The 13,879-nt window shown below is 51.0% G+C and overlaps 4 protein-coding genes across 4 annotated transcripts; 1 reads left to right on the forward strand and 3 right to left on the reverse strand.

Moving 5' to 3' along the window:
• Nucleotides 1–94: 94 nt before the first annotated feature.
• N7473_002036 (uncharacterized protein) lies at nucleotides 95–2,414 on the forward strand (the record flags this gene model as incomplete). The annotated part of the gene is made up of 9 exons (XM_057147976.1): nucleotides 95–283; nucleotides 340–558; nucleotides 619–669; nucleotides 722–821; nucleotides 879–1,091; nucleotides 1,165–1,285; nucleotides 1,365–1,604; nucleotides 1,669–1,890; nucleotides 1,949–2,414. The coding sequence occupies 9 exons, from the start codon at nucleotides 95–97 to the stop codon at nucleotides 2,412–2,414; spliced, it is 1,821 nt and encodes a 606-aa protein (XP_057011630.1).
• Nucleotides 2,415–2,649: 235 nt separating this feature from the next.
• On the reverse strand, nucleotides 2,650–7,625 carry N7473_002037 (uncharacterized protein; the record flags this gene model as incomplete). Its single annotated transcript, XM_057147977.1, has 10 exons — nucleotides 2,650–3,526; nucleotides 3,635–4,100; nucleotides 4,148–4,245; nucleotides 4,295–4,446; nucleotides 4,505–5,080; nucleotides 5,133–5,821; nucleotides 5,873–6,054; nucleotides 6,114–7,128; nucleotides 7,198–7,341; nucleotides 7,391–7,625. The coding sequence occupies 10 exons, from the start codon at nucleotides 7,623–7,625 to the stop codon at nucleotides 2,650–2,652; spliced, it is 4,434 nt and encodes a 1,477-aa protein (XP_057011631.1).
• Nucleotides 7,626–8,019: 394 nt separating this feature from the next.
• N7473_002038 (putative UDP-galactose transporter) lies at nucleotides 8,020–9,621 on the reverse strand (the record flags this gene model as incomplete). Its single annotated transcript, XM_057147978.1, has 4 exons — nucleotides 8,020–8,331; nucleotides 8,392–9,372; nucleotides 9,447–9,476; nucleotides 9,553–9,621. The coding sequence occupies 4 exons, from the start codon at nucleotides 9,619–9,621 to the stop codon at nucleotides 8,020–8,022; spliced, it is 1,392 nt and encodes a 463-aa protein (XP_057011632.1).
• A 1,508-nt stretch (nucleotides 9,622–11,129) lies between these two features.
• N7473_002039 (uncharacterized protein) lies at nucleotides 11,130–13,385 on the reverse strand (the record flags this gene model as incomplete). Its single annotated transcript, XM_057147979.1, has 1 exon — nucleotides 11,130–13,385. One exon carries the CDS (start codon nucleotides 13,383–13,385, stop codon nucleotides 11,130–11,132), a length of 2,256 nt encoding a protein of 751 aa, XP_057011633.1.
• Between the last annotated feature and the right edge of the window lie 494 nt (nucleotides 13,386–13,879).

The following is a 13,879-nucleotide window of genomic DNA, read 5'->3' on the forward strand; positions in this document are numbered from 1 at the left end:
TTATATGCGCCCTCTAAATCGCGATTTTGATCCTGCCCGCTTTAACATACTTTTTCTAGACTAAGTTGACCAAGTCAGTTCATATCTAAACATCATGTCTCCTCAGCCATCTTTAAAAACTGTCAAGAGTCTCCCGACTCTGCCATGTGGGAATGTGGATGATGCGCCCTCTCCCTCTAACGGAGACTATATCTTCAAGGCCGACCCTACTGAAGATGACAGCAAACCTCTTGTTTCGGGCAAATCCGATGCTATTGAAAATCGGATTTGGTTCAAGACCAACGTGGGTACTTGAGATATACCTCGGGAAACCAGAGACTTTTTACTAAGAATGATTAGGCACTCAATGCTGCAACAATCAAGAGTTTCCAAAGCATCCAGCTCTTCGCGGATACGCATGACCAGGGGCATGTGGATGATACCTCCCTAGGGAACTGGACTTGGCTCGAGGTGGCGATCTTTGAAGATGAGTCTTCAGACAAGCCTCGAACGAAAGACAGCGTCGAGCTTGTCTGGATGAGCCACAAGAATCGCTTCCTCACGGACGAGTATGGCTGGGTATGTTGTCCCCATTTTTGAAGATGAAGAGCAGTTACTGAATAATCGCAAAACTTATAGATGGCTGGCCAAATCTTCGGTCGTGATCACGACCTTTTGAGGCAGCTAGAGGTGAGAAAACCTACCTTGGATTGGCGTGCTGGAGTGTAACTAACAGGAGTAGCCGGGCAACGTCTTGGCCGTTCAAGTGTGCGCTCGATTCCCAGGCTGGGAGCTCTACGGAAAAGACGCATATCTCATTTTCGATGTTGGCGACGAGACAGGTAAGTGGCATAGCTAGGCTGATTTTCTAGCCGATCGCAGGTTAATGGGATAAACAGACCTTGATCCGCCGCCGGCTTATTCCAATGTTCTTCAGCAGATGATGAGCGTGCAGCAAACACTCGACGAAGTCAATGATCTCAAGCTCAAGATTAGCGATAAAAAGATCGACAGGCAGAATGATGCCTTCAAGCCGCAGATTCCCCTGGACTTGACTCGCGCAGATGCCTTCGCTGGAGGAGACAAGCGTCCTCTGCGGGTGCTGTCACTTGGTAGGTCAATTTTTTCAGATACTCTTGATGCTTTCTCGATAGAGTTAAGTTCTGATAGAATGATTGATGCCAGATGGCGGTGGTGTTCGAGGTATTGCCAGTCTTCTGATATTGCAAGCTGTTCTTGACAAGGCAGCCCCTGGTAAGAAACCTTGCGAGATATTTGATATGATCGGTGGCACTAGTACTGGAGGGTAAGTAGTGACATCTCCATCTTTGTCCATGCAAACACGACTCCTTGGCCGCAGTTATCTTCTTACTAAAATGAATTAGTTTGATCGCCATCATGCTCGGTCGCCTTCAAATGACAGTCGCCGAGTGCATCGTTCAGTACGATAACGTGATGAAAGAAGTTTTCCCCGAAACAGGCGACATAAAGAAAGCGTTCAATCTTGCGACTCACGGCGAATTCTACGACTCGACTAACTTGGAGAATATTATCAAGAAGCTCATCAAGGATAAGCTGGGCGATTCTGACGTTGACCTACTTGACGAGAAAGGGCCTTGCAAGATGTACGGAATCTCCAAGCTGAAGTTGGCCCTTGTCACTGCGCTAACTCATTGGAAACATGTAAAGTTTCCTGATGGCTACCAACTCCCAGGCTGCGAATAACCGGGCCCCTGTTTTCCTGCGCTCGTACAAGAATCCAAACAATATGGAGGATAGTGCATTGGTGAATATGAAGTTGTGGCAGGCAGCCCGGGCGACTTCTGCTGCGCCGGCATATTTCAAGCCTTTGCAGGTCAATGGATACACTCTTGTTGATGGTGGATTGGGTGCAAATAATCCACTGGGATGGTATGTCAAAAATTGGCTAGACCTATTGGGACTGATAAGCTGACAACTCCTACCAAAGGCTCTGGACCGAAGTGCTCGGCGTATTTGGCCCAACCCGTGCAACCGACTGCTTCCTCAGCATCGGAACTGGAATGGCCGCCAACGCCCCGGTTATTCAGCCAGGTATCATCCCTACTCACGCAGTGGAGGAGAGTTATATCTCCGTTGCAACCAACAGCGAGCTTATCAATATCATGTTCCGAACACTGCTCGACGCTTTTGCTCCTGTCATTCGCGAGCACAAGTACTGGCGGATGAACGTGTATAAGGACATTCTGACTGAGGACAAGGTCGTTGATGGCGGATGGCTGAACTGGAAGAAGCAAGTTGTGCCAACTACTAACAATTACGAGAACCCTGGAGATCTGGATGATGTCAAGGCAGCGCTGGGGAAATTGACTGACTGGACTAAAGAGTATATTGTGCAGGAGCAGACGATGATTGCGGACTGTGCGGCTGCTATTGCGAGGAATGTCGGCAAGTAGATGTGAGATATACTGTGTTTATTGATTGTGAAGCTAGTTTCTGAGTACTCAATATCACATATCCGCGATGGCTTTTTGATACCATATTTGCCCATGGTACAAAGGGGTCGTAATCATGTCACTGTGTAATGTCGACGTAGACTGAAAGTAAATATACAGCCCGTCATATTCCTGACTCGGTCAATAGATGCAGCCACTTCCCGAACAAGAGATCAGATCAGCTGAAAATTGCCTCCTAATAATGATTAGTAACATCCTTCATTTCCTCCAGCAACAATCGATCGATATCATCCCATCCAGATGAACTGTTTGTTGGTGTTCGGTGCGCGCGGTCTTTAGAGACAAGGTCAACAGCGGACATTGGTTCCAGGTGGGTCAGGGTGTGTCTCACTCTGAGTGCAGGCAGTAGAAGGTTTGTTGATGGACATGTTCCAAATCGCTCAAGAATTCCTGTTTCGTAGGGTCTGGAGAAACAGCTCGACTTCATGGCTGGAGGGCAAGCGATACTGGTACTTGAAGCTGGATGAAGTACAGTGGCGACGGAGCTTCCAATTTCTCCAGGGTTGGTGAAGATATCTTTCCCGGGTCCAGGGCTGGAATCATCTGAAATTTCAATAACTTCTCGGGGCTTAAGAGCATACAGGGAATGGAGGTCTTCGGTTTTATTTCTTTCCCCTGATTTTCCGACTTCGGGGAACGGACTATCAAAGACACTGTCTCCTTGCGAAGCGTGCCGCCTAGCCGGAGCTGAATTAACAGATCCCATGAGGGAAGAAAGAGGCGGCAAGTCATCCAGGCTATCGTCATCAAAGTCACTGGAGTACGTCTTCGGCTGATCATTTGCCTTTGCTCCCTCGGTCGTCAAGGCAGGCTGCTTGGCTGTGCCCTTGGCTCCAGTTTGTCCTCCACTGGAAGCTCGTCTTCCGAGCGGCAATGTCGGAAATTTCAACTGCGAGGAACCTTTGTCTCTCCTTTCCACAGTCAACTTGGGAACTTGTTTCACCGGTTGCTTTCCTTTGTTGACGCCGCCTGAATCGTCCCGCTTCTTGATTGAAGCCGAAATTTTCAACTGATTGAGGTTTCCTGCTTTGTGATTCGAGATAGCTCGCTTTCTGGGTTTACGTGGCTTGGGTGGCTTTTCCAACCCCTCTCGACAGCACAGATGTTTGCAACTAGATCTGTGAGCGACGATCATGACAGGTTTCAATAGGATTACTCACCTTGTCTTGTCCTTGCATTTGTGGCTACAAGCCCAGTTGCCATTTGGAAGACGAATAGGCTCCAGTCCACCATCGTCATCATCTTGCTGTTCCAAGTCTGCGTTCCAATTGTTGTTGCCTTGTTTCTGCGGCTTTTCCGGCGCGCCCTGTGAGTTTGAAGAACTGTCGTCAATCGAAAGCCAGTCAAGGCCGTCAAATGGCAGTCCCAAAGACTCGGCAGGCTGCTGTTGCTTGCTCGGGCCACCCGCAACATCCAGGAAGTCGTCGGCTTGCAAGTCGTCCCCATCAAATGCATCCGGGATTGCATCAGGCTGAGGCGGGCATTTTGGTATATCCCATATACTTTCACAGGCCACACTTGACGTTGGCTTTGCCGTGGCTCCTGGCTGTGTTCCTCGAGATGGAGCCTTCGACAACAGATGCGATAGGAGGTTAGGCCTGATTTCAGCTCTTCTGGAGGTGCCAGCTGGAGTAGCATTAGCGAAACTCATCATCGTGGGACTTGGTACTCACCAATATCATCGCACATAACATGGCAGACAACATATTGATCTGTAGATTTTATTTCTGCAATCAAAGTGACATCTACACCGTCTTGAAGCTTGCTGGCACTAGAATTTGTGAGCGTGACGAAGAGCAAACATCCATTGAGGCACTCACCTGACACGACGAAAATCGACCAACCGGCCATCCGATGTTTCTGTCAAGCAGCAAACATACACCGGCTGCCGTTGAAAGAAAATGGGGATCTTGTCATTCATGAAGGCAACGTCGATCTTGAAACGGACTTTGACATTTCCCTTTTTCGCTTCCTGCGATTCAAGGTCAGCAATGAGTATCTCGAACAACCCATCCACGAGAGACACCCACCGTTGTCACTATCTTCATAGTCACCCTCAGCTTGGGGAACTTCTTCAATCTCGCCAACAACTTGGTCCCGAAAGGCGGGTTCTTGCTCAAGATCATGTCAATTCGCGGCGCTTCGGTAGCTTCAAGCTCCTCAATATCCGTGATCCCAGCAGCAGCCAATTTTCTAACTGCCACCACACCAATCTGCTCAACCTGTTTCATTTGGAGCGGAGAATGGTCCCAGACTTTAGCACCGAAGCTCCGTGCCAATTCAAGTGCACTTCGAGCGGCGACCGAATCCTCTCGTGCAATCAAACAGTCAATCACGCAGCGGATTAGTCGATTCACGTGGGAGAAGACGAGACTTTTGTCCTGTTGGAAGGTGAACTTGTGCTTTTGCAGTTGGTCCCTGGCGGGGAAGTCGAGTGCACCGAGTTCGGATTGGAGGAGTAAAGATATTTTGTGGGATGGTAAAGCTATATCAACTTTGATCGGGTATCGGATGCCGGGATCTTTGTTAATTTCGCGGTAGAGTGTCTTTTCGCCGGCTTTGAGACGGATTTCGTGAAACTCTTCCGCTTGGATGATGACATCAAGCTATTTTCTGTCAGATTGAGACCAGAATTGATCAAGGATGATATGTACTCACAATCTGAGGCAGATCTGCTTGGGCTCTCAGTGAAAGCAGCTTCTTCATGGTTTCAAACCGGATATAATACCGCGCCATCGCATCTCCAAACGGAGTCGAGCAAAGCTTTTCATTCTCCACAAGGCCACATTCCTGCAGAAGCTTGATGTCTTTCTCGCAAATTTGACGAAGCAACTCATCCTCATCTTCCTGGCTCGCACCCTCCTTGAGCTTGTAATAAGTTGGATTTCGACGCAGCCGCACAAAGAGAAAAGTACTCGCGAGCCACTTGGTCGCCGATTGAACGTCTGTCACGTTCCCCGAGCCAATCTCCGCATTCAAGTGTTCGATTAAATTGAGATGCAGGCAGCTCTCCAGACTCTCGGAGCCAGAAACCAGTCGCTCATAGTGGGCTACTCGTTCTTTGCGAGTAAGTATGACGGCTGTTGCGCTGTCATCGAATTGAGGTCGTCCTGCTCGACCGAGCATTTGCATCATCTCGAGGTCGGAGTATTCCTTGCAACCACCATCCTGCCAGCCGACGGTGTTTTTGATAATCACAAGTTGGCAGGGCAGGTTGACGCCAACGGCGAGGGTCGAAGTGCAACATATGACGTTTATTTGTCCTTCCAGGAAGCCCTTCTCGACCATCTGTTTGTCCGCGGCACTGAGACCGGCGTGGTGGAATGCAACCCCCGTCGTGATGGTTGCTAAATATTTTTAGTGCCTATCTTTCAACCAAAGTGCAGGTGCAAACTAACTTTTTAAATCGTCGTTACTCGCTTCAATGCGTTTTCCAGGGGCCTTCCAAAGTCGAGCCGGTGGATTGGTCATGTTCCATAGCTTAGCCAAATCTTTCGCTGTTGCGACAGATGAGTTCCTGGTAAAACAGAAAATCATAATGGGCTTGTGACAAGAATGCGTGCCGATGACTTCAGGCAATCTGCGAAAGGCACCGTTAGCAATTTGATAGCGTCAGAAGAAAACCCGATGGTAACATACTTTGTCCCACAGACTTTATCAAAAGCAAAGTCATTCCCAGTCGACTGATACCCATACACAAACTTCTGCAACTTGACCGGCCGAAGATCCTCCCCAAAATGCTCACGATGCGCAGGAACATGCTGGTTCGTCGCGTCCTTTCCGAGCCATGTAGCAATATCCTCTGAATTCGGAACAGTTGCGCTCAACGCTACAAAGCGCACATTTGATCCGATATTCTTCATTCGTGACACAACTGCTTCCAGCGTAGCTCCACGAGTCTCCCTGAGGATGTGGACTTCATCGATAAGGAACAACTTCACAAGATGCATCAGCCTCATGTGGTCCTTCCACTTCCGTGTCATGCTATCCCACTTCTCGGGCGTCGTGATAATAATCTGGCTGGTTTGGATACTGCGCAGCTGAGTGTGGTCCGTGTCACCGGTCAATTCTGCACATTTCAAGTCCAGGGCTGCAAACTTGGTATTCCAGTCTCGGAATCGTTCAGAGCAGAGGGATTTGGTTGGGGCTTGATAGACCACCTTGAAGCGCTCGTCTTTCAATACGTTCAGAAGTCTGCAGATAGCTAGCTCCATGACAACGGTCTTCCCGCTTCCCGTCGGTGCTGCGAGGACAATGTTGTCGTTGGTCTTGTAGACGGGATGGAAGCATTTGGACTGGATTGCGTTGAACAGTGGGAAAGGATAAATGGAACGATATTTCTCGGGTAGGTCATTCACGGAGACAAGAAAAATGCCTCGCACTGAAAGGGGGATATGGCTGAATGGTGGGTTTCCTTGATTCCGATGGCCACTTGCGGTTGTAGCAATATTCGGGTGGGAGGCATACGGCTGCTCTGGCGTGTGTGGGATTGAGTCATGCTTCTGCGAATCGACGCCTGGTTCCAATTGCCCTTGACTTTTCCATGTGGGCTCCTTCCTTTGATGCATCATCATCAATGGGCTCGAGGGTGGGCCGGAAATCAAATCGGACTGGCTAGATTCTAGTCCGCGAAGAGGTGTGGTGCGAGAGAAGGCTAGAGGTATTCGTTAGACCCAGAGTACTTGTATGGATTAGTCTGATGCAGTATCTGCTAGACACTCACAATCAAAGAACCGGGACGTCTTCGGCAGTGCATCTTGATGCTTCGGACAAGTAAATACTTCCTCTTCAGGTGTAGGGTGCTGAAAGGCTGGCTTCGAGGGCTGGAATGTGCTATTGTTCTTCTGCTGTGCAAGCAGCTCAAGATCTGGAAACAGATCAGTCTGTGATTGTGCGACCAATTGGACCACACATACCAAAAGCATCCAACTGGACATCATCATCATGGTTCGACGAGGTACTTGTCTGAATTGAATGGGGCCCTTGTTGAACCAAGTCGGGATACCCTGGCCATTGTGAGCCCTCGATCAACCTCTGGTCAATGAACCCCAGCCTGCTCGTTTGGTGAGAGATCGCAGATTCGGGTTCAATTCGACGCCGTTTGGGCGAGGGATCAAAGTGTCTAGAAAGATTGAACGGATTACGCTTCATGATGAGATCAATGGATTATGAAAGTGACGGGGGTGGGGAGGATTTGTGTGGGATGAGGTGGGAGGGTATAGCAAGACACCGGCACGTGGATAGAATGTCCCGTGCCAGCACCATTACACCTTCACTGGAACTCGAGTCAGGGTATATCGTAGATTTTCATTGCTTCGTATATATGCATACATGACCGAAAGTCTCAGCGACTTATCAACGTTATACAACAAGCTCACGCGCAGATCGATTCAAACCCACAAAAGGTCAGGCAAGAATGCTACAGGAGCCTCATCCTAGATAGCGGTATTACCGTATCCATCAGGTATCCAAAAGTCATATCTCCATAAGCACATCAAATAAACGGTTAGCCTGGGTGTCAGGCATATGCAATTCCGTCGGATCACTATTCCTTTTCGTAATAGTGTGCTTCACTGGGGTTCCGGCTGGAGCTCACCCGCGTGTGGCCCGGGTTCGGCGACTGGGGGCGAGAAGATGACATGCCGTCAGACAAGAAAGGGGTAGTCGGCAGCTTGATGGAGATCTCGTCGGGAAGGTCTCCCACGGGGGATCCATTATCGAGGCCGGAGTCCTTCTCATAGCTGTCGATGCGAATGGGCGGTGGACGCATTCCACCGACCTTGACTGCAGCGGGGTTGAAACTGGGGTTGCCATAGTAGTGGGTAGCCACCAGGACTGCAGCAGAGCCCAGGAAGAACTATAAATTACTTATCAGCATCTGCGGAAATCGCAATCCAGTCATAAATTTTGGACATACGCTGGCCGTCAGTTCAAAGTCAAAGAGCCAAATGCTTCCAATTATGCTCAAGATGATACTGCTGGTCGTCGCCAAGCACCTGGGGTCTCGTTGCGTATGGCTGATTGCAAATGTGGAAATGATACCACCTAGAGCCTGAATTACAATGGTAGCCCAGACAGTCCAGTTATAGCCCTGGAAGAAGCCATCATTCGCGATCCGCTCGCCATCCCGGAATACCACACCAATGAAGAGCGCCGGGAAGACAGAGTAGATAGCCAACTGCACGTTACGCACCCACAAAGAGATGTGGTTGGAGCTGTCCTTGAGGACCTTCTCAAAGTAGACGCCACCCATACCCGAGGTAAGCGCAGCGCCAATAACGGCAAGCAAACCCACGGTAGGGTTCAGCCGCGGGTTTGCCGTGAGAATATCTTCCTCGATACCCTCGTACGTAGCAGAGCGCTTATGCACTTTAGCAGCACCGCCAACGCCCTTCACGGCCTTCCATTCTTCCAAAGAACGGGGGAAGTGAAGACGCGAGGCTTCATCGCCGAACGACATTTGCTCCGCACTTGCATCCGGGAACTGGACCAAGGCCACGCCAAGCAGCAGAAGCAACAGCAGACCCCATTTTCGAGGGGCAATGCTTCGCCGCAGAGCCATGAGGCCAAAGATGGCCGTAGTCACAAACTGCAGCTGGAATGTAACCTGGAAAGTCGCCGCGCGCATATTAGACAGCGCAATGTATTGGAGGGAGTTGGAAAAAACGCCGAGGCCCGCAGGGATTGCCAACTTCCAGCTATCCCCTGAGAGTACGGCGCTTGAGAGGGAGAAGAAGAGGGAGGTGGCGGGCATTGAGGGTGGCGCATTCTTCGAGACGTCGTAGAGAGCCATAGTCAGGGCGATCGCGAGTTTAACGACTTCGCTCAGGAAAACGGCGGTAGAGGTAAGGTATCGTTTACCACCCGCAGGTGGCATGATTTGGGAATAGTGCGATAGCTACATGCGAGAGGCATTGACATGTTAGTCCCTCGGCAGCCAGCGAAAGCATCATAACTCGAAAGGCGACTTACCAACACAAATCCAGTGGATTGTGCAGCAAGCTATGACAAACAAAGCCAAGTCAGCGAATCAATCTCAACTAGCCAACTCAATCAGCGCCCCGCTGCTAATTCATACCAATACCCAAGGGACATTTTTAGTCGAATCTCGTAGCCACGAAGGCTGGCGTTGTGCGCGATCCCCCATTGTGACAAGTGTGTCGAAATACGTGTTCGCGCCCTGGGGTCAGAATTGGATGTATTCTCCGTGGAACGAACACGACACGGGGTCCGCCTAGCTAAACAATGGGAATAGAGGAGACGTAACGATTTTCGGGAGGTTTTGAGTAGGGAGCGACAACAGCCTGGGAAGTAAAAGACAAATATGTATGAAGATCGAGTTCCCACAAGCCAGTGCAGGGGACAGTCGAGGATCACCCGCCTAGGGCCCAGCGTCAGGGCTTCGGATGACGATCACGGCGGAGCTCCGTGCGAGGTGGCTGGGATAGTGCAGAAAGGACAGTAACTGTATTTCGGTTTTTTTTTTCGAACGTTCGTGGAACAGTCACGGAACTGTCGGGGGGTGTTAAATCAAGCAAAGGAGTGAGCAGGACATCAACGTCAAGGCGTGGAGGGAAAAGGAGGGGGTTATTTGCAAGGGGAGGAAGTGTACTTTGAGGTCGGGGATCTGGGGTATTTGGAGGGGGGGGCAAGAAAGTTTGGGTGCGCGACGAATCGGCGGTGTGGATCACGGGGTGAAGCAGTTGAGCAGTCACGAGTCCAGAACTTCAACCATTTGGTACACTTTCCTTTGGGCATCGAAGCTTAAAATGAGAGGAAACTACGGATAGTCCAGTCATGTCTTCGGTAATGTTTTCTTCTTGCGCCTCCATTCACTGTCCCAGTCGGAGCTATTACTAGGAGGCGTTATTCGGGCACCCAAACCTCCAGCAACTAATCGCCTGACGTCAAGCCCACCAGCCCGCCGCCTCCTTGCCCCCCATCCGATGTCATCATTCGTCCATCTGTCAATTCTAATGTCCTCGGAGAATGCAGCTGCAGAGGGAGGCAAGATCAATTCACAGGCATCTATTGCGCTGATCAATGTATCTCTATCCAGTCGGTACCACCCCGGCCAGCCACCGTGGACTGTGACCCCTAGTTATGCACAAGCACCACACGAATTAGGGCTAGCCAGGTCAAGGCTACCTTTTCTAGAAGGGAACAACGAGGTTTACGTATGAGGTGGAGATGTAGATGCAGCATGCAAGATTCTTGCAGTCGATTAATGGGAAGCTAGCTAGCTAATCAAAATATCTAGCAACGATGGTGGGTCAAAGTCCTCCAGGTAAATCAAATAGCCACCAAATGCAAAGAGTATGGCAAAACATAGGAGCGGGTATATAAGAAGCCCACGAAGAGGTGGCGAACAGGTAAGGAAATTTGTTGGTCAGAGAGTGTGTGACAGAGTAAAGGGTTCATAAGACAAGATGAGGAAGATAAAAACTCGTTGGTCCCAATTAACCAAGAAAGTAAGTACCGAGAACGCCCAGATGCAAGGATGATGCCGTGTAATAAAATGAGATATGATAATGAAAAGATGGTCGGAACGGTCCACAGAGGGCAAAGAATCAATGGTTATACAAGAGGTTGAAATGTAGGTGAGAAAAGAAATCGGAAAGTGAACGTGTCGCGCATGAAGCTGCATATGCAACTCTAAAACACGGGGGCCACATTCGCCCGGTCGTGGTCCCAATCGAAGTTGAAGGACCAAAGCGGGAGGTCGTGCTTGCGCTGCGGCTCACCGTTGTCGTTGAGCATAATAGCCTCACTACTATCGGTACGACGGCGGGAGTGTCGCTTCTGGTCCTCCGGGATGGCGGGAGGAGGACCACGGGGAGGAGGCTTCGGCGAGGGCAGCGGTGAGAACCGGTGGATAGGGAGGGTTGGCGTAAGGGGTGAAGCAGCGCTCGTGGCGGGCGATGGGAGACTTTCGGTATAGCCCGTACTGAACTGGGGCGAGGCAATCGGATTACCAGTTTTCTGTTCAGTATCAGAACCCGAACTCTGCGAGGGAGAACCGTCTTTGTCCATGTGAGTTGCACCTTGGTCTGTCCGCGCGTGGAACGGCGGGAATGCAGCGCTGAGGCGCAAGAAGGACGTGTCGGAGCCGCAGAACGAGTCCCGCGACGGGCCCGAGGCCATTGAATTACGATCGGTTTCTGATGTACCGTTGCTGTACTGGAAGATGCTTGGCGTGATCTTGCCTTTTCGCTGGCGCATCGCCTCAAGGAGATCCTGCTCCTGGCGGGTGACCGCGATGACTCGGCTTCGTCGGTTCATCTCCTTTAATTCCTGAGGGGTATGCAGTGGCTGTTGTGGGAACTGATTGAGAATATCCGGTTCGGCGATGATGGGGATGTGGCTTGACCGCTTAGAGTTCGCGGTGCGTCGAGTGGTCGTCGACGACTTGCCGGTAGAGGCGATGGAGGTATGTCGGCGATTTGACTGGCTACGTGTGTTTGGATGAGATCCGCGGCTGCTAGTCGACGGTGCGCGGTGAACCTTTTTGGCCGTGGCAGCCTGAGCAGCGCGTGCTGTATAGATCTCCGGCTCGTATTCAACATACGTGGCCACGCTGCTTCGGCGAGAATCTTTGTTGGCCTTGCCTTGCTGAGTCGTGGGTGTCTCCTCTTCTTCCTCATCTTCCGACGAAGAGAGACAAAGGACACTAGAGTTTTGCAGATCCTTGTTCCTCAGTGTGCTCTTGCTACTCTTCTTGCTCACCGCACTCTTTCCGCCACGCGAGTTGCTTGATTCGGTTGTCAACGCGCGATGGCGAGTTGCCTCAGTCGGCTGCGTGGTTGGTATCAAGTACGAGTCCTTGTGTTGAATACCAGCCGGGGCTTGGCCTCTGCGAGCCGCGATTCCGGTTTCCGCGGGACGATTAGGCTCGGGTTTCAACTGCTCGCGACTAGCCGTATAGACACTGGAGCGACTGAACAGGGACCGCCGCCCAGCGTATCGGTCCAAGGCAAGATCAATTTCACTGGTGCCTACAGTGCGCTCAAGCGGATGATCGTACCACTCGCCATCTTTGGATTCGGGAATTGAAAGTAGATCGGAGCGGTCGCCATTCTTCTTGGGACCTTCATTGGGAATGACCGATGTTCGTTGCGGTAGGGGCTCTCCAAACTTCTTCGCAGAGGGTGGAATTCCACCTCGGTCCATCCTGTTGGAGGGGTAGTCTGAAACGACAGTGGAGACCGGAGACGGCGAGTTGGTCATACGTTGGGGTGACAGGAGTGGAGGGGCAGTGTTTCGAGGTTTCGGGAAGAGGATCGACAGGTCAATGCGGGGAGGGCGCAGCTTGCGTTTGGAGTCCTTTTCCTTTTCTTGCTCCTTCGTTGCACTGCGGGATTGCTTGTACGTCACTTGGGGGTCCAGGCCCAGTTCATGACGGATATGAGGCTGGAGGCTCTGCTGTTGTTTGGGAGTGGTCGGACTGGATTTTGAAGATCTGATTGATTCTTTGGAGCTGAAATAGGAGAAAAGAGTGGACGAAGACCCGGATTGGTGGACCTTCTTGGAGTGCTTGGGCATTGGCGGTGCCGCTTCTTGAGATTGGTAGTTATGGCCGAGCAGAGGCGACGAGGCACGAACGCGGAGATTCGGAGGCGGGGCTATTGAGTTTCGAGAGGAAGGGAAAGCTGCAAAGCCTGAATGCTGGTTCTGTTGGTTCTGCTGTGCTGAGCTGCTGTCGGGGGTCCGCAAGCTCTGTCGGCGAGACTTTTGCTTCTCCCATTTGGTCTGGGGATTGGGAAGAGGCAAGTCGGTACCCAGGATGCGCTGCGCCTTGGAGGCTTTCCGCTCGACATAGCCAACCTCTTCGTGCTTCTCCATGGCTTTGTAGGGAGTTCGGCTGGATGTTCGTAGAGGCACATGCACTGGGGAGGGGTCCCGATGCGCCATTGGATTATTGCAGAGCCGAGCGAAAGTCGAGGGAGGTCATGCAATTGGTCGCTGCCTAGCAGCTGAGAGGGAAATTCGCAGGCTCTCCGAGGGATTCAACACGCTTAAAAGGATTTAATTGTTTTGTTTTCTCCCACTCCTGATTCGATGGAGTGCACTGTCGAGACCGTCAGCGATTCTCTGTTCAGGTACAAGTCCCGACTCCTCAGTCAGATCCGAGGGGAAGAGTTGGGCGGTTCTCAAATGGGCCCACCACGTACCGTTTCAAAGACAAGCGAGAAAATGCAATGGATATAATCAAGTAATACAATGGGGAGAGGGGAAAGAGTAGGGGAGAAGAAAGAGAGAGGAATTGAGGAGATCCGTGGGCACAAGAGGGCCCCCGGATCTTTTTTGTAGAGACGGAGATCGTAAGATCGATTGGTTCCTCGTCCTCCGCCTTTTTTTCATCGCCCACTCTGGCACTCACTAGCCACCCACTAAGTCGCTAACAG

The sequence above is a fragment of the Penicillium subrubescens genome (assembly GCF_028828155.1).
Source record: "Penicillium subrubescens strain IBT 31985 chromosome Unknown utg000002l_segment0_segment0, whole genome shotgun sequence".
NCBI lineage: Eukaryota > Fungi > Ascomycota > Eurotiomycetes > Eurotiales > Aspergillaceae > Penicillium > Penicillium subrubescens.